The 18,981-nt window shown below is 40.4% G+C and overlaps 3 protein-coding genes and 1 long non-coding RNA gene across 6 annotated transcripts in view; 2 read left to right on the top strand and 2 right to left on the bottom strand.

Annotated features, from left to right (window-relative positions):
* Window positions 1-1,931, bottom strand: part of LOC109639533 (alpha-1,6-mannosylglycoprotein 6-beta-N-acetylglucosaminyltransferase B-like) — a 50,579-nt gene extending 48,648 nt beyond the window's left edge. Inside the window, exon 1 of the mRNA XM_020103044.2 lies at window positions 1,846-1,931. Coding sequence (XP_019958603.2) covers window positions 1,846-1,855 — 10 coding nt within the window. The 5' untranslated portion in view covers window positions 1,856-1,931. The remainder of the gene's footprint in view (window positions 1-1,845) is intronic.
* A 1,111-nt stretch (window positions 1,932-3,042) lies between these two features.
* Window positions 3,043-5,627, top strand: LOC138407796 (uncharacterized). Its single transcript, XM_069525345.1, has 4 exons — window positions 3,043-3,228; window positions 3,323-3,398; window positions 4,010-4,327; window positions 4,400-5,627. Exons 2-4 carry the CDS (start codon window positions 3,332-3,334, stop codon window positions 4,756-4,758), a joined length of 744 nt encoding a protein of 247 aa, XP_069381446.1. The 5' UTR covers window positions 3,043-3,228; window positions 3,323-3,331; the 3' UTR covers window positions 4,759-5,627.
* A 4,167-nt stretch (window positions 5,628-9,794) lies between these two features.
* On the bottom strand, window positions 9,795-12,792 carry LOC138407808 (homeodomain-interacting protein kinase 3-like). Of its 3 annotated transcripts, none has more exons than XM_069525390.1 (10): window positions 12,650-12,792; window positions 12,049-12,239; window positions 11,735-11,926; window positions 11,416-11,597; window positions 11,191-11,314; window positions 10,975-11,094; window positions 10,793-10,876; window positions 10,515-10,684; window positions 10,182-10,398; window positions 9,795-10,109 (listed from the first exon to the last, which is right to left on the bottom strand). In XM_069525390.1, the coding sequence occupies exons 1-10, from the start codon at window positions 12,690-12,692 to the stop codon at window positions 9,834-9,836; spliced, it is 1,599 nt and encodes a 532-aa protein (XP_069381491.1). In that variant the 5' UTR covers window positions 12,693-12,792; the 3' UTR covers window positions 9,795-9,833. The 3 variants fall into 3 exon arrangements, with proteins under 3 accessions (XP_069381491.1, XP_069381490.1, XP_069381489.1); XM_069525389.1 differs by having other exon boundaries at window positions 9,795-10,127; XM_069525388.1 differs by having other exon boundaries at window positions 9,795-10,398.
* Window positions 12,793-13,010: 218 nt separating this feature from the next.
* Window positions 13,011-15,015, top strand: LOC138407809 (uncharacterized). The gene is made up of 3 exons (XR_011241131.1): window positions 13,011-13,148; window positions 13,480-13,622; window positions 14,056-15,015. It is a non-coding gene; the product is annotated as an uncharacterized lncRNA (long non-coding RNA).
* The last annotated feature ends 3,966 nt before the right edge of the window (window positions 15,016-18,981 follow it).

An 18,981-nucleotide genomic window follows, 5' to 3' on the forward strand; every position in this document is an offset into this window, starting at 1 on the left:
TGTATAAACAGGTGATGATTGGTTTCATCTCCATTTTAATGAGTAGCTCATTCAATTCCGGCATTTGTTTGTATGTCATTATTGAGAAAATCCAACGGTACCTCTGTATTTGTTATATAAAAGCAAAATAAAATATATCAAGTTATCCTAAGAAACAATAAAGCAACAAAACCAGAATACAGTAGAAATGATTCAGTTACAGGAGAGAAAATAAGTGTTTCAGTCTCTGAATGAGTTTGAAATGGTAGCTTCAATGGAACAGCCATTAGTCTCTCTGTATTCTATTATTTTAATGTCTTTAAAATAAGACGAGAAAGTGCTTTGACATTAGAATACCCAGAACATATTGAAGACATAAAAAAAACAAAACACGTAGACTTAGAAAAAAAGAAATTCAAACAAACGTTCAGTATCAGCCTCGGACTGCAAGTGGCAGCATCCTCTGTTGCCATGGTGACTGTGTTCAGTCTGTGTTACGGATATATTTTTCTTGGCCCACAGCCTAGCGAGACTGGCTCTGCTGACATTACAAAGCCTGGGCTCGGATTTAAAATACACCACTGGTCCGATCACGTCTGTTTACTTTAAAATTACACCTCGACATGGTTAGTCTCTACTGAGCTGGATGAGAGACAGCCAAGGGTTAAAAGTGACAGAAAGCAGAGTGTGTGTGTCTGGTCATGTGAAGAAAATGACAGAATATGAAATTCATTTCAAGCTTCGGCTGCAGAAATGAGCAAAAAAACCCTCTGAGCTATAAGTGAGTGTTCAGAGAATGTGAGATGAGCGTTCAGAATGCTTTTGATTAGAGGATGCCAGCTTCACCAACGACATCCTCTCAGCTTCTTTTGTACTTTACGTTTCTTCCATTTACTTCCTCTCTTCTATTCTTCTTACCCATCTCCGGTCCTAAGTGATTCTGCTCGTCTATATCTTCTCTCTGTTTTTCTCCTTGTTTTTATCTTCTGCTGCTTCTCCAGGCTTCATCTTGACCTCTCCACCACTGCACCATCCTCGATATTTGATGTTTCCCTGCCTTACTCTCTCTGTTGTTCTCTCCATCTGTAGATTTATCTTTTGAGTATCGACTTCCACTGCAGTTTCTCTCTCTCCCTCCTACTGTTTGGTTTAAACTCTCACAGGCAGAGGCCCAAGGACAAAGAACTCCTTAAAGTAACGCTTTTATACTAAACACTGAACTTGCACACAAGAAAAAACACTCTTGGGAGAAGAACAGGTGGAAAATTCGGGCTTGTGTGTTGCAAAAAGGGTAAAAATTCAAATGCACTTGTAAGATCTGAGAAGGGAATGAATCCAATCCAATCATATGGAGCATTAGAAGTTTTTACTCTGAAAGGGATGTGTGAGAAAACGTGCGACTGAAGCCTGAGCAACACACTTCACAGTACTTCAGCACACACAACTCACTTTCTCTCATCAACTTCCACTCAAAGCAGCTGAAATACAAACAACTGAAGGGTTTTCATGACAAGACAAAAGACATGAGGATGAGGAGGTGCTTTCCTCTGCTTTAGCTCAGTTAAACTTCCAGAGCTTTGGGTCTTTGGGCCGTGCAGCAGACACACACATCAGTTTCTGACTTTTTCTTTTTGTCCATCATTGTGTCGACCACTGCTGGGAGAACTAAAACCGAGCTCACGTCTTTCACTCGGATTTGATCAGAGGGAACTTTCCGTGGAGTTTCAGAGCTGATCAGTTTTCTCACTCAGACGTCGTGTTCTGCTGCTGCTTTGTGAGGAAGAGGCTTGAGGCAGGAGCCCCACAGCCGAACACAAACAAATCTGTTTCCAGCTGTAAAACAAACTCTCTTGTTCTTCATCATACCTTCCTCCATACGTGTTTGTCTTTATCATTGCAGCTCCTCTGTCCACTTCCTCTTCCTGTCTTTCTCTTCCTGTTACTGCCCTTCCTGTCTGTGCTTCCTTTCCTGGCATTGTCCTCGTCGGTCCACCAGGTGTCCTCGGTGTGTGGGCCTGCCTCGTCTGGGCAAATCTTTTAGAGAAGTTGTTCCTCAGTTTGTTTTAAGGTTTCATGATTCACCTGCAGCGCGGCCTGTCACAACCTGCTGCCAGTTTATGAGCCTGTTCCAACTTTCTCTTTGCTCTGCCTGGGCATGAAAATAAACTTTCCCCCATAAAGTTAGGAGAGAGGATTTGTGTTTGTGGGAAAATACACACATCAGTTTTTTGTCCAAGTTTCATTGAATGTTCCAGGGATGTTGACTCATCTCTATGGCAACTTACATTAAAGAGTATAAAAAATATAGCATCCTTGTTTGGAGTCATATCTTTATGTTATATCTATATATCTATACAATAAAATGCCTGATGGTACAGTACATGAAACCACGTGAAACCACATTTCTTACTTTATCTGTTACTAATGAAAATGCTGTGGGATCATTATTGTTATTCATATTATTTGCATTTCCATTTGTATGATGCTGTGATAATAACCTTCTTGCACAGTTGTGTTTATTTTACTTTCTGAGCAGATAAACTCACATACTACTATAGATCAACTTGTGGGTCGACTGATTTGAATGATTATTCTGAACCTGCTCATGTGACTTCTCGAACGCTTCATCATTTATCTGAAGACAGAAAAAACAATGATTGCACAATACCACAACTCTGGTAAACTGCCAAACTGAACTCTTACTTTCAGTTCTTTCATAATGAAACTGCTAAATAATGCCATGAACTCAATTGGACTTTATATGTAGCAGCAGAAAAGACAACAGCTCATTTTAAGTTAGACGTTTAAGATTGTTCTAAAAGAGTAAAGGGAGCCCAGTTCACTAAAATCCAGGTTTTAAATGATTGAGAACAATATACATATACATTTCCTAAAATTGTTTTATTCTATTTTATTCTATTTAGGACTAAAAACAATGTGTTGAGTCAGAAATGAAGTGTGACACTGAGAAAAACTCAGTTTTGTTCATGAACAAAGTAAGCAGAGGTCATTTAACAACAATAATCCATGTGTGTTGATACTTGTGCACCTCGGCAGTGATTCATTCCAGGGACAAGTCTGCTCAAGTTCACGTGTAAACCTGACACCACAGGACTCAGACTACAGACTACAGACTCACTGAAAGTTTTCCATTCAATAGGTCTTGTTGAGCTCCAGCTCCTCAAATGAAGTAACTTTAGAAACACAGAAATACTTTGTTGTTCACTGAGAGTTGTGGAGAATATCACGGTGAGTACAGATTGACTTGTTTAACCTCCTGTACAGTAGCTCCCTCTGTGTTTGGCTTTTATCTGGTTCATGATACATATTGATTGTGATGCAGGTCAAAGCGATGAGGACGCAGAACGCTCTGGGCTGGATTTCAATCATCTGGTTCACTTCAGTGGTCAGCATCTCTGGTGAGACTCTGTTTCATGCATCAACAACATGGTTTGTAAACTGATCTAAAAGGTTGCAGCTTATTTGGGATGTTTTGTAAATATGAGGCTAAACTTTACGTAACGACAGGACACATTTTAATGATTTAAGGAACAACAGAAATTGTCTCTCTCTAACAAAAGCTGCCGTCATGGGCCAATGGGAGTGTGAACTGTGGTAGTGTATGAAGGTACTGACGATACACACAACTGACCAATCACGAGTCAGTCTCAGCCGTATGATACCGATGTTTCACCTTGTTTCTTTTGTGAAATATCGAATTAAAACTTATCGGTAAAATGACCACTTGAACATACACATAAACAAAACTCCTGAAAATGACAGAAATCATCTTCAAGAAAAATGCATTCAACTTGTTCTTTGATTTTTTTAAATTATTTTTTACTGTGAGAGGTATCGATCAGATCGGTCCAACAATTCCTTCATTATGATCCTAAATCTATTTTATCCAACCACAGTCTCATCTATCACAGAATAAGGAAACAAACAAAGAATATTTTCTTTGGATTTTTCAGATGACAGTAACTACATGGAGGTGAAACATACTCTAACAGCTTTTTCTCCATTTCAGTCAGTCAAGATGTGAAGCTGCAGGTCAAACACCAAGTGGAGGCAACGTGTGGAACAAACTTGACGCTGACATGTGAAGCCAGCTCATCACGGAAGTTGGATATTAAATTATTTTCCTGGGTGAGAACACAAAATAAGTGTCAATATGGAAATGACCAGCCTGAGCCTGGGGTTCTGTGTGAGAGCTCGACAGAGACTGGTCACCACAGACTTAACCTGACTCTCCTCAACGTGATGCCGGCCAACGAGGGCAAATACCTCTGCAAACTGCGATCCAACTTGGGAGTAGATGACGCCTCAACTTCTGTCACAGTACGAGGTGAGATGGATTTTAATTTGTTTTTTAAATTTCTATTTCCTTTGTCTTTCTAACACGCTTTCGTTTTCACAGGTTGCATTAACAGAATTGGTTTCTTCATCAACCAGACTCATGCTGAGTGCTGGTTCACTGGAGTTTATCCCAGTGGAGTCGTCCACTGGTTCCAGGGAGACATCAACTTAACAGACTTTGCGAGGACGTGGGCAGAGGTTGACCAACAAGGCCTGTTCAAGGTCATGAGTGACTTAAACGTGGATAAAGGAAGCATGAGCCTGCCGTACAACTGCTCACTGTGGATTCCCTCTGATGGGAAGTATCTCAAAAGTCAACAGCTACCTAGTGTGAGAGAGGCCAAGTCGTCAGGCAGCTCGGTCACACTGCAGTGGATCTGTGTTATGGTTTGGTTACTTACTGCATTTGGAAAAGTATAAAATAACCATGAGGTGATTATTCAACCTAATGCACGATAAATGCAGTTTTGTTTTTGACATTTTTTTTAAATTTGAGCACCGACTGTCCTCTCCAACAAGATGATGAAGTCTTATTATTACACAGATCTGAGCTGAACCAAAATACTTGACGTGATGTGCGTCACACTTTACAATATTAAAGGTTTTAAAAGATGTGTTAAGTCACAAAATCCCTGACACGAGACAAGAGTTAGTAGATTTTCTCCCAAAAAAGTATTTTTAAAGAAATCAAAAGAGTTATATAAAAAATACATGAGTTGATTTGTTGTGTTGTTATAATCAAATCTGCACAACTGAACGTAAAGACTGAAACCAAATCTACCCACTTGATGGCAGCAGAGCATCAGCTGCTGAGGACTGAAGCCTGAAACTGGCCAAGTGAAGGAAACTCTAGAAAACCACTGTTTTGCAGATGTGCTTTTTTTTTTTTTTACCCAAAAAGCATCTTTTTAAATGTACTTTTCTTCCTGCTGCCCAGAAAGAGCTAGTGCACTATGTTGATTCACAGCAAGAAGGTTACCAGTTTGAATCCCAGCCTTTCCTTTCCTTTGCTCGTTCTCCTGTCAGCCTGGGCTTTTTGTTCTCCTGGAACTCTGGCTTCCTCCCTTAGTCCACAAACATGCAGATTGGGGCATAGGTTCACTGGAGACTAAATTCTTGTTTATAATTGTTGGTGTCTGAATGTTGGAGCTGATGATGCAGATCTACTTTAATCAAAATGCAGAGGATATTATGCTTTGACGATTTTATTCCTTTATGTGCTTTGTAATTAATGAATTAATCAAAGAATCTTATTGAGATTTGAAATATAATAAATGTGATTTTTGGTCCATGTTGTTCCTCATCGCTGTGTGAACACCTCCTCAGCTCCTCTGTGGTGATGTGTCTGTGCAGAGGTTGTTTTGATTGTACTGAGATTCCTCTTTGCTTCACAGATGTTGAGGTATGCAGCCCCTCAGCCAAACTGCAGTGTAAGTGTTGCCTCAGTGTGTTGTCAGGCTTGTAAAACACACAACATGAGACAGGGTGTCCTGAAAATGTGACAGGTGGTGATGCAAGTTTTTAAATGGCCGCTCAGGAAGATGGTGACAGTTCATGTTCTCTGTACAAACCAGCAAGTTAACTGTCGTGCATTTCTTCTTGTTGTATGTTTTCTCTCCATTAGTGCACATTCACCTGGGAAAGTAACACAAGTCTTTGCATTCTCAAACTGTGTTGTGTTGCTGCACTGTTGTATTCTCATGTTTTCAAAGCTATTTAGAGGAACCTCAGATTAACATAGTTCAGTAGAAGTCCAGTGTTGTTTGTGTTGTGTTTTAATGAAAAGATCCAGACCATGAAGATCTTTGGAGGAATCTATGTTTATCCTCTCCAGTGGAGTACAACAGCAAAAAGGGCAAACACCCTCTCAGAAGGAAGCGTTTCACATATGGAACAAGACTCACGCTGGTTTCAGACATGAACTTTCAGAGTTTGTCTTTTTTTATACGAAAATGTAAAAGAATGGAAAATTTCGAGAACGCTCAGTCGGGCGGTAAAGCATGCAGGAGGCGGGACATGACATTCAAACTCTGTTGCACAGAGCAAAGTGTTTTTATTCAGCCGTAATATTTATTATGCATTGACAATGTTAGAATTTTTCGTAGTACATTTATTTTACTGGGGGGTTGGCAGTAAAGATTTTCAGAAAAATAGAGGCCACAGATTTTGTGTAAATATAACATCAAATATGATAATGAATCATTTATTCCATTGCTTATATTACTGCTGTATAATTTTAGGAGAATTCATAAATGTGCCTCTGTAAACTGCAGCTGCTCCCCAGAGTCAGAGAAACTAAAGACACATCCTTTCTCAACACCTCCGAGTCGACCAACCAAGCTCGTGGAGCAGAGGGAGGCTGGTAAGAGGATAAGATGACCTGAGGAGACCCTGGGCAGTGTGTTTGTGTGTCGGGCTACGTTTGTATTTGCTGTGTTTGAGCCCGACAGTTAGAGAACAGGCAAGTTAATGGTGACCTCGTATTCTGGTGCACAGGTCGTTAAAGATGTCTGTGGGATCCAACACTGGACATTTTGGGAAATACGCCGATTCAGTTCCTTGACGAGGTGAGAGGATCCATGATATCCCACTTTAATGACTGGCCGCAAATGACAGCACATGTGACCCTGGTGCCAGCAGTCGGTTAGATCTGCTCACCACAGACACCGAGTCCTTTTTAATGAGAATTTATGTTTTTACCCTTATGAACATAAGAGCAGGGGCGTTGCTGCAGGGAAGGTAAAGCAGGCAATTACCTCTGGAGAGGGGTCTCCAGAGAACCACTGATTACGGTCGTCTACAGCAACCTATTTGGGACAATGTTAAATAAGTGGGGTCCATGCATTTAATGAGGTGTCTTTGAATGTTTTGCAGCCAACGTATACGTTTGATCCTCATCTTGCTTCAGAAAATGCACTATAGCACAACCTGCAGAAACTACACGATTGATTTCTCTTATCAGATAAAGCACTGTTGCCATGGAGAAGTGCAGCTGTTGAAGCATTTTCCAAAGACAATATATTTGCTTTTCTCTCATGCGTTGCACTTCTTCTTTTAGAGCTGACGACCGAATGAGTCCGACTGAAAGACCAGCAATTATCAAAATCTAAACGTTGGAATGTGCAGTTTATCTGCAGTCGTGTGTATCGTGGTCGGGGTGCATCGAGTTCCTGGAAACATAAGAAGGCGGGGTTAGTTTCATACATAACACTTATCCTATGCTGCAGTAGATTTGCTTTAACCACTGACGGCATATAAAGATGGACGACATGACAGCTCCTCAAAATTGAAGCCAAAACATCAACTTTGATCATCGGATCATATTTCCCTCAGATTCATCCAAACACATTCATAAAGCTTTAGGATACAGGAAAATCTTTAACTTAAGTTGCAACATTTTCAACTCCTATGTCTGACTAAAATTCTGTCTGAACCTCAGATGATATAAAGACTGACTACCCGTCTCCACTTCCTCACACTGTGCAGTGTCAGAGTCACTGAGCATACACTTGAACATACATCAGCTAAGATGACACAGGAGAAGAATGTACGTCTACCCTCTAAACACACAGTAACTTAAGTTCTTGCTTGGAAATTAGAGTTGGGATTGAGCCTTAAGAGCCTTAAAATTGCAGATTAACTTCAGCCAAAGTCCATTTAGCTGTTTCATTTCCAGGGTCTTGTTATGATACAGGTCACACTTCCACATTTTACTGAGACAGTTTATCAGAACAGGAACATTTTAACATTATTTACTAAAATTTCAGCTAAAAGGCTCCTGAGTTTCAATAATGTAAATGTCAATGAACTGGTTGAATCATTTTAATGGATCTTAATGCACCTGTTGCATTGATGCGCTCTTATTCAACTAAAAACGTCACCATCGCACTCCAGCTGCCTTTCTAAAATAGAATTAACAATTGTGAGTCACAGTGATGGTTTCGGCACTGGAGTGGGCGGGTAACCTGTAATCACTAAATGTTTTTAATTCACAGAAAAAGTTGACCTCTGCTGCACGAGCTCCATCAAAGAAGTCAGACATCAAACATTGAACAGTTATGTAAGCTTCCAATTATTTTATGTAACAGCGATCGCTCCGGCTCCTCCTCTTCATCCTCCTCTTCGCTCCGATGCTTCCAGCATTCTTCCATGTGTGGATACTGAGCGCTGTCATTACATACAGTACATGTCTACACTTAATGTATGCACACTTAGCATGCCCGCAGCCATGTGGAAGATGTGGTGGCGATGGCAACAGTGTGAATAAGGCAATCTCTAAAAAGCCTTTTTTTAATTCATGAAAATATGAAATGTCTGCGACTCTTACAGTGATGATAGAGAACAATGGAAGAGGGATCTGTGAATTTATTTGGCTTCATGTGTTATTGCTTTGCAGGTCTAACAATGTCCAACAAGGTGTTTTTAAAAAAAAACATTCTGTTCAACTGTAACTTTTCTGTTATGATCACATTCCTTTTCAAAACTGCACAGTAACAACATCTCCACCTTTGTTTAATCTCAGGGCCGACTGAGGGACACTTCATATTCGAATCAAACATTTTCAGACATGTATTATCATGTTTTTCAAGCTTGATTAAACAGCTTCATGAGCATGTTATGACTTAATCTCAAACAATCTAATACGTTTACCTCCTCCACAGAAGAAACAGCAGAGTGGTGACAGTGTGGAAAAATAAGAGAGTGACAAAAAGGCAATGTCAAATCAAGGAAAGAAGACGGCTGTAAAACAATGAGTAAAAATCTAAATTTCACCTTCTATTTACAATTTTAATGCAGAAGTGAGTCTTCACCCCGAGTGACACCAACAATTAAAGAGCAGATGTAGACTTGGTCCACTGGGATCTACAGTCGTCGTATCGGTGGACTGCATTACTCTCCATTATCTCGCTACATTACACAGTCAAACAAAGCCTCAGGGTCATTTGCCTCGGTACCCAAACACGGAACCTGATCACTACGCCCTCACGATACTCGAGACTTTTCACACTTCTGCTGGAGATGGAGTGCAAAGTGTGTGTGTGTGTGTGTGTGTGTGTGTGTGTGAGTTGTTGGAGACTAAGAATGAGAGGACACCAGATGAAAACTGTGGGTGGGATGAAGGGTAAAAGTTTGAGCATCACTTAGTCACCGCTCCGACCAGGTATCAACATCCATCCTGCACGAGTGATCCAATCACAAGTGGTCGATGCTGCGATACAGATCTGAATGAAAATGCTCTTCACATGGCCGCTCACTCAGGCCTGAATTTGTAGTTGACTTTATATAATGATGAGGCACTTGACTGAAATACATCAATATATTTAATTACACACTGTAACACGCAACAATTATTCAAAAGGTAGTAAAATGTAGCAATAAAGTATTAATAAGACCTTTAAGGTATTGACAATTAGAAAAGGTTATATTATAATAGAAAAACACCAATAAATAAAGAATTAATTTTCTTTTTTTTTATTAATAAAGAAAGAAAGAAATCAGTCTTCCACTTTCGGACGGCAGCAGCTGATGAGGCTTGAGAAGAATTTTCGAATTCTTCTCAGCAGCTTCCTTTTGCCGCCCGAGGAGGCTGTGGCTGCAGCGGTGACGCCTACAGCCGCGTCAGAGCACCAGGACAGTTCACTGTTGTCATTGTCTTCAACTGACGATACTGAGGTGTCTGTGGAGATTGACTGGTCAGAATCCCAGGAGACTTCTGCACTGGTGTCTTTGTCTCCAGTGGACGACTTAGAGACACTTGTGGAGTCTAGAGCCTCCACAGAATCCAGAGCCTCCACAGAATCCAGAGCCTCCACAGAATCCAGAGCCTCGTCAGAATCCAGAGCCTCCACAGAATCCAGAGCCTCCACAGAATCCCAGGAGACTTCTGCACTGGTGTATTTGTCTCCAGTGGACGACTTGGACACACTTGTGGAGTCTAGAGTCTTCAAAGAATTCCAGGAGTCTTTGTCCATGGTGTCAGAGTGGCTGCTGTCTGAAGTTGCACAGTGGACGGTGTCCTCATTTGAGCAAACCTTCATAGACTCTTGGGAGGTGGTCAGACTGGATGATGGAAGACAATCAATTAGTAAATCACTCAGTCAATTAATTAAAACCATCAGTCCATCCAACCTGATGTGTTTTTTAATTCCAGTGTGAAACGACATGTGGTCACTTACTAGTCTCTACTGTCGACATCCTCTCTCAGGTGGCTCATGGTGATAAAGGGATGCTGCAGAGCTTGACTAGAAGAGATCCTCTGATCCCCGTCAACATGCAGCATCCCCTCTAACAGAGAGACAAAGGCCATGCGGTCTTTCATCTCAGCAGCCTCCAACTTTGGATGGAACTGGATTTGAAAACAGGTTTCAGGTCAGATGATCCAGCTCCCAATTGATAGATAAATAAGTGGTACAGATCCAGTCTTTACTTGTACAACACATGAGAGAGTACTCACATGAATCAGGTCGTTCAGAGAGCTCAGAGAGCTCGGGCGCTCCAATGTTTCCCTGTTGTTAAAGGCTGTGAATTCTTCTGCGGTCTAAAGGAACAAATAGGAAACAAGATGAGAACAGGGCAGTTTGATTTAAAAGTGCTCCAATAAAATTTATCAAACAAAGAAGAACATGGTTACTGTACCATCAGTCTCCATGATGAACTGTCTGCACCCTGCTCTTCAATGAAGAAAAACCGGCTGTACTTGCCGTCACGGAGCAGGCGGTCCTCCGGCTGGCTCAGCACTGTAACCATGCCCTTCATCTGCAGACACAATACACATCATGAGAATCACATCCACTTACATTCTCTATGAATATGAAAAATAAATAAAAAGCCATTTGGTGAGATGATACATACCATTTGATATTCACAGCCAACAGAGAACAGGTTTTCAGTCATGTAGAGGAAGGCCAGTACGCACCCGACCCCCCACACATCGACGGCCTCGGTGAACGGAAGGCCGAGTGAGATTTCTGGAGCCCTGAGAAGGAAAGACATGAGCCAAAGATGAAAAATCTGTTGAAACATTTCAGAGCAGAGAAAATAATGAGGCTGAACAGATGCTGTGCAGGATGAACTCACCTGTACCCATGCGGCTGGATGTACATCCCCAGCTCGATTTGGGACGTCATCATGGCGCAGCCAAAATCAATCAGTTTAACCCTGAGTGGCTGATCCTGCAAGTTGACAAACATAATGTTGTCTGGTTTGATGTCCGCATGCAGGACACCAATACCCTTCAGGGCGTCCAGGGTCACCAAGAGCTGCAGGGACAGAAAGAATACAAAACATTTAGAATATTTTCCCCATGAGCTGTTGTTGGGTGTTAGGTTTAGGTTTTGGGGATCTCTCTATAACAAAAGAGTGTTGGTTTCATGATGCATTGATCGCAGCTACAAACCTGCTTGGCAACTGGGCGGATCTGGTGTAGAGGAAGGTACTTCCAGTCTCCCTGCTTTAACAAGTCATAGAGACTCATGTGCAGCCTCTCAAAGACCAAACAGTTCTGTTCCATGTGCACAAATTGCTCGTGGAACTTGACCATGTTGTTGCGATCACAATCCAGGTCACCGATGAGCCTCAACATGGAAACCTGGAGAGAAAAGAGGAGGCTTAATGAGACAAGACTGTCAACAGCTTGTGATCAGCTACATGTTCTGATGGAGCAGACAACACCGGAGCACAGGAATATAAACAAAGAATTCAGTCTCATACCTCATGCTCAGTGTCCTGGGTGGACTCTTTGCTCTTCAGGATTTTAATAGCTACATTCTCTTTAGTCCTGAGATTCATCGCTGCAGCGGTTTTTCCAAAGGCGCCTTCCCCTATGAACTCCAGGACTGAATAGGAGGAAAAGCTGCTGTGAAGCACGTCGCCGGCCTGAACTTCATGTGCTGTCAGTGCGACTGTGGAGAGAGATGGTGGAGACAAAATATGAGACGTGGGTGTCTTCAGTGTGAGAGATTCATTCAGTCAACCCAATATGAACAAACGAACAACTGAACCAGGAGTCACATGTCTTTGTGTTTCTGCAGTTGTCATTTTAAAACCATGTGAAGACTAAAATAATGACCAACATTGTGTTGTGAAGTTATTTATGTTTTCAGTGAACGGAGCAGACAAGATAATGTTGATGCTGTGATAAAACAGCAAAAGTAGTCATGCTAGCAGAAGTAGCTAGCCTCTGAAATCTTCTTCTTCGCGCACAAATAAGCTCTTACCCAAGGACACAGGTTGCACGTTAAAATCATTTCTTCTACTTTTACTAGCATTGCTACTCGTGCTAGCATAGCAGCTTTAGTTTTCAGAGTCTAACCTGAGGTAGCAGAAGAATCTCCTGTGCTCTCCCACGATGACATGATGTCAGTTCAACTATTTCAAGCTCAATACTGGGACAGAGAACCTGAGAAATTAACTGAAATCTAGAGTCTTCTGATCCGATCACACTTGAACTTCTCTCTCCAACTGCAGTGGACTGAACCCTTTCCATCAAAGCCATCAAATGAGTTGTACTTTGATACTTTGATGCTTTGATGCTTTGTTACTTTGTTACTTTGTTACTTTTTAGTCTAGATTGAAGTGTTCTAAAAAATATACTTCCTCAACTAAAGGTACAGTGTGTATGATTTTTTGATATCTCTAGTGTTGAAATTGTATGTTGCAGCTGAACACCCCTCACTTCACCCTCCCCTCCCAAACATGAAGAAGAACCTGTGGAAGCCTTCAGTTGTCGTAAAAACTTAAAAGGTTAAGTTTGTCCAGTTGGGATGACAGTAAAAAACATGGCCGCCTCCACAGAGAGGACCCCCCTTCATGTAAATATAAAGTATTTAAATATAAAGGGCCTTTTCTGGGGTAAAGAAAACTACAATTCATACAATTTAGATGAAACAAACTAGTGAAAACATCATGAGGATTATTCTACACTCGACTTCTGCCAATAGTTCCCTTTCCTTTGAATCTTACACACTGGACCTTTAAAAACGTAAAACAGCAACGTGTTTGAATTGTATTAAAATTTATCAAATTATATCAAACAGTTACATCGTGACTGTGTGTGTGTGTGTGTGTGTGTGTGTGTGTGTGTGTGTGTGTGTGTGTGTGTGTGTGTGTGTGTGTGTGTGTGTGTGTGTGTGTGTGTGCCAGTGGATTCTCTCTTACACAATATGGAAAGTTTGCTCCTTATCTGACCTCGAAGACTGCCAGGCAGAAACTAGGACAGCACAGTCAGAACACACACACACATACTCACATAAGACTCGACCTGACTAAAGCAGAATGAAAGACAGGTTTGTTTAAGTGTGAGATAAGTGCAGTTTGATGTTTGCTCCCATTGTTCCCATTGCTATATATGAGCTTAACAAATCCATCTGTGAGGAACCTCACAGTCTGTCAGGGCAGAAGTAGGGCCTGACATTTTAAAGACGATTAGAAAAGGTACATTACACCACCCTCTGGGTTAGTGGGGCTGAGGTTCAGTTTACTTGTATGGGTTGATCAGATTATATGTGATTGTGTATATGTGGTGTAATAAATCTCATCTCGAGTTTATGTGGGCATGGGACACTTCACGTGATAAATGTTACTGGACACAGTGTATCAGAACGACACAGAGCATGTGTAGTTCAGTGGGGAATAGTTCACGGCTGAGAGTAAATGGTGATGTTGATCCCAATCTCTGGAATTTCTGAAATCGCCCTTGTCCACATCTCTGCTTTTCAGGCTCATCACCATTAAGAAGATTGTGACTGTAAATCAGATTAACCCAAACCCAACTGAACGCAGTATATTCAAGCTTGACTCCACTCACTGAACTCAGCGTCTCCTACACTCACATGCCCACACAATGTTCCACGTTTTATGTTTTCCTTTATATGTCAAGATATGTGCTTCCATCTTTTGAAGACATATTCCTTTAAATAATTATAGAGGGGGACTAAAGGGCAAAACCAATGGAATCTACTGTACCGAACACACACATCCCCCCTGTCAGCTGCTGTAGGTGATTGGCTGCGTGTCCCCATAGTGCTAGCCTACTCCCAGCATCATGGTGCACGCGCACACATGTACTGCATGGTAGGGAATATGAAAAGATGAGAAGTAAAATGTGCTTATATTACTGTGTGGAACTCAGGATTTTAACCCCTATAGGTATATTTTTCCCTCCGTTTGTAAAAGAAAAATGAAATAACACTGATGAAAGTTTAGATTTTCTATTAATATTAATTAGTTTTTTTGTTACAACTACAGAAGTCAATCCTTGGTTTCTCAATTGTTTATTACCTGTCACCTTTACTGTTACCTTTCCTCAGTTGCTTCTACAGTGTACATGATGTGATATCATGAAATATGTCCAAATAAAACAAAGAGTTTTTGTGTAACCCTGATGACAGACAAAGAAACAAAGAAAGAATAAAACACACAATTGACAGGAGGGGAAACATCTCCACCCTGGCAGAGGTAATAGTGAAACGAATTGTTAGTTGCAGTTCTTTGTAAGTTAGTTAGCCTGGTATAGATTGTAGTTTCTAAAAGGGAGTTTAGGTTAATTTAATGCTTCTGTGTTTCTACTGTGTGTGTGTGTGTGTGTGTGTGTGTGTGTGTGTGTGTGTGTGTGTGTGTGTGTGTGTGTGTGTGTGTGTGTGTGTGTGTGTGTGTGTGTGTGTGTGTATGTGTGTGTGTGTGTGTAGTCTAAAGATGGCAGCCCACTAATAGGAGAACCTGCACTGTAATAAAATAAACAATGAATTGATCCCAAAAGTGGGAACTGATCTTATTATGTGATGATTTGACCCTTAAAATTGAACTGAATTGAATTTATTATAATTCATTCTTAATTTTGCCATGGACTTAAAAAAAAAGAAGATTTTAAGGTGATCTTTTCTGATTAAATCTACAAGCAATTTTTTTTAGCTTAATTCATTAAGACGCAGGAATCATATACATTTTTATTTCATTAAACCAAAGACACAGAACAATACAACAAACACAAGAATAAATACAGTTGAAACATTAAGATAATCCAAGAGACTTTGACACAGAACAATACATCAAATGTGAAAACAGGAATATTAAAGGAAAGTGCAGAAGATGTTTACCAGCTGCTCTACTTGAAAAGAATAAACAAAAATTATTTTTGTAGATATTTTATTTAAAGAAATCTTACGTGATGTGTAAAAATGTGAGTATTGGCCGACGCTTCCTCCGTTTCAGTCAGACTGATGCAAATTTCACGGAGGTCGCTGATTGCCTGTAGTTATCTACGGTGCTTGAAGAATGCATTCACCTTGATGAAGGTCTTGAGAGGCACAATTTAAACCCGGGGCCTTCAGAACAATACATGGGAGGATGAATTTATCTTGCACTGGGTAGACGATGCTGAGAGATGGAAACGAATCGCAGTAAACCTTTCCCGTGAGAGGTCATTATTTAACATTACCCCAGGGTAGCTTGTTGTGTAAGTTGTTATTGGATGACTGTGCTGAGAGGGTCAATGATGTCACTTCAAATCTGTGAGAACAGTGTGCGGTGAAACAGCAAATAAACCACACAAACCTGTCGGGATGTTGGAGCTGCAGTAACGAGAACCACTGGTCAATGGTTTAGAACAAAAACAAACATCCAGGTCATGCAACTCTATCGTATTCATTCATTCAGTGTTAGTTTGATTTTGTTGTTAATAAGAATCGCTGACGGCTAACTGTTGAACTCTCATGTGGTTGTTTGTTCAATATACGAGAAAATGACACGTACGATGAGAATAACATTGCATCACTTTGAAAGCACAACGCGTCGCTCATGCATTCATGTCACACGGTGTCACTGGGATCTACTGACCCAGGAAATTAATTTCCCTTCACGTATTTTTCCAGATGTGAAGGTCAGGTGGGTGTTTGAAACATCCTCAGATATTCACATGGTTGAATCTCAAAGCTTCTGTTAGGAACAGACTGACACGAACAACAGACGTGTTAGACGAGCTCAGAAGGGTCTTTTCCTAATGACGGAGCACAAAGCAAACCCATGAGATTACATATGACACTTGGTTCAGACCAAATGCATTAGTATGATTAACTCTAAACATCATCATCATGTGTGGGGAAGAGCTCACCTTCCGTTAGCCTGTATATCTGTGACACAGCCGATAATTACCTCCACCAGGGAGGTTTCATCTGTCTTTTAGCAGGATTATGCAAAACATACTGATTTGATTCTATTTAACCGATTTGACTCAGTGGGCACTTAACATTTTTCAACCTTTTTCAACATTATTGGAAATGATTCAGAAATAAAAGATCTTGATGTAAAAAACTAATCAGGCACATCAACTGATATCTATGAGTGTGAGCGATTAGTTTGAGCAGAGTTCTGGATCCGTAATGTTGGGTTTTACACATTTGAAAATGTGATATATACCTGTACGTTCAGATTTGTGTTTTTGTACATTGGTTGTAAGGTTTATTATTTTGCTCTGAATATAAGGTTTCTCTCTGTTAACTGTGCTCTGCAGGTTTCTTCAAGTATAATTTAACATTTGGGTTGAAAAATCTGTATAAAACTGCAGTTTTTTAACTTGAAAATCCTTCATTCAATAAATACAAACTTGTCACACTCCCTGTCTCTCACTCTCGGGTGAACGAGAAACATTTAGAAGAGCCGGATAAGCTCCACACACCGCTGAACCGCTGGGGAAGGTCATGTGTCACGTTCGATCTCCCCCTGCAGCAGCAACTTATTTTATGTTAATTCTCTGCTGATTTCATCGTGCATGCACCGTTCACACTGTTTCATGCTCCAGATGGAACCGATAAGAAAGGTTCAGGACGTGTGTGAATTCCACAGGTTTATATTCATTATGGCATATTTGCAAGGCCAAAGGTAAATTTCCTTTAACAAGCTTCTGGAGCTGTGGACATGATTTTATTTAATGTCTGGTGCAAACTGAAAATGTATTTTCAATTAAATGTTATCATAATAATTATACAATTTGTTCAACAGGTGGTGATAAGGAAATGAACTACTTGTTATGCCGTTCCTCATCATACAATTACATTTAAGAATAAATCAAAATAAAAAACTATGTTTGTTATTAGTAGTTATTCCAGATTTGAATAAGGAATCAATCAATTTAATTTGCTAAGCCCCGTCCTACATTTTAACCTTTCATTTTCTCTGTAATAAACAGTGAATTAGAGGAGGCAGGAGGTCGGTTCATCAGAGGGCAAAATGTTTCTGCATCTGCTTCAGTGTGGAAAATGTGGAAAGGTTTAAAATGTAAAATTGATTTAAAAAAGTAAACAAACAAAAAGTGAGCATGGAGCAGCAACAGTTTTGAATTCGTACTCTCAGGGAAAAAGAAAATCTATGCAGTCAATGAATTTAATTGCACATTTTCATCCTAGAGTCACCGCAATTTGGAGAAATCCAGTCGAATCCTCTGCCCGCTGAGTCTCCGTCTCCAACAATCAATAAGAGCATAATCATGTTCGGTCAGGCAGAGACAGCAGCGCTCTGCCAAACAATAGTAACATCTATTTTGAAAAATAATGACAGTGGAGATGGCAGTGAGGTGCACAGACCCTTGTCTTGTTAAGTTTAATATGAAGACTCCTCCATTCACAGCAACTCTCACAAAGGATAATACAAGAAAATCAAAAGTTGTTGATTCAGCGGATAGTAATTGGTAAAGCACAGCTCAAATTAAAAGGTTCTTGCTGCAGTCGGCTTCCTGATGCTTTGAACGATCGAGAGCAGACTCACAGTAATGAGCACTAAGAAGAACATGGTGTCTGCAGCGCTCTTTGAGGACAGTTCAGTTTTACAGTGATCAGATGAAACTATCATCTCTACCACATATACTGTGTAAATATATATATATATATATATATATATATATATATATATATATATAGACAGTTAGATATATTCATAAGGGGCTTTTAGACGACCTGCATGAGTCATTGTGAGGTTATGGTTTGGTGCACACACTGATTATGTGTATTAATGGATTTTAGCACAGTACATTTAACTATAAAACCAACAGCAGCAATACAGTGAGAACCACATACCTCTCAAATCTGAACTTTTAGTTTTTAAATAAAATGATCCAGTACGTGTTCCTGTATGGACTGAGAGAACTCTCATTCTTTAACAAAACACACATCACATGTGAAAAAACATCTAGTGTCAATCCTTAAGCAAAACTCATCTGTAATTCTAAATATCAATGAGCCACAATATTGATCCACTTAACTGAAAATGTCTGCTAGTTGTTAATAAATAGATTTTTGTCCAGATGCTTTGCAACTGTGTTAAATAAGTGGATGAATGATCCACTGGAGGGTCTCCATGATTCAACAGTGTGTTACACTGGAGGAGAATACCTCATACCTAGAATAAAAACCTGCTGCTTCTGGTTTCCTCCACCCAGCTGCCTCCCCCTCCCTGCTTCAGTACCACAGGTTGCATAACGAAGCCGTTGGACACATAGTACAAAATCTGAGTTTCATCACAGGATGTCCTGAATGTGTTGAACACAAACACGTATAAGCAGCCGCATGTGTGATTGTACGACCGTCTCCCACCTCACAGGGCTTCATCACGACCCAGTCAGCCCTGCAGACCCAGAGTTCTGTCACTGAAATTATA

The sequence above is a fragment of the Paralichthys olivaceus genome, chromosome 5, assembly GCF_024713975.1.
Source record: "Paralichthys olivaceus isolate ysfri-2021 chromosome 5, ASM2471397v2, whole genome shotgun sequence".
NCBI lineage: Eukaryota > Metazoa > Chordata > Actinopteri > Pleuronectiformes > Paralichthyidae > Paralichthys > Paralichthys olivaceus.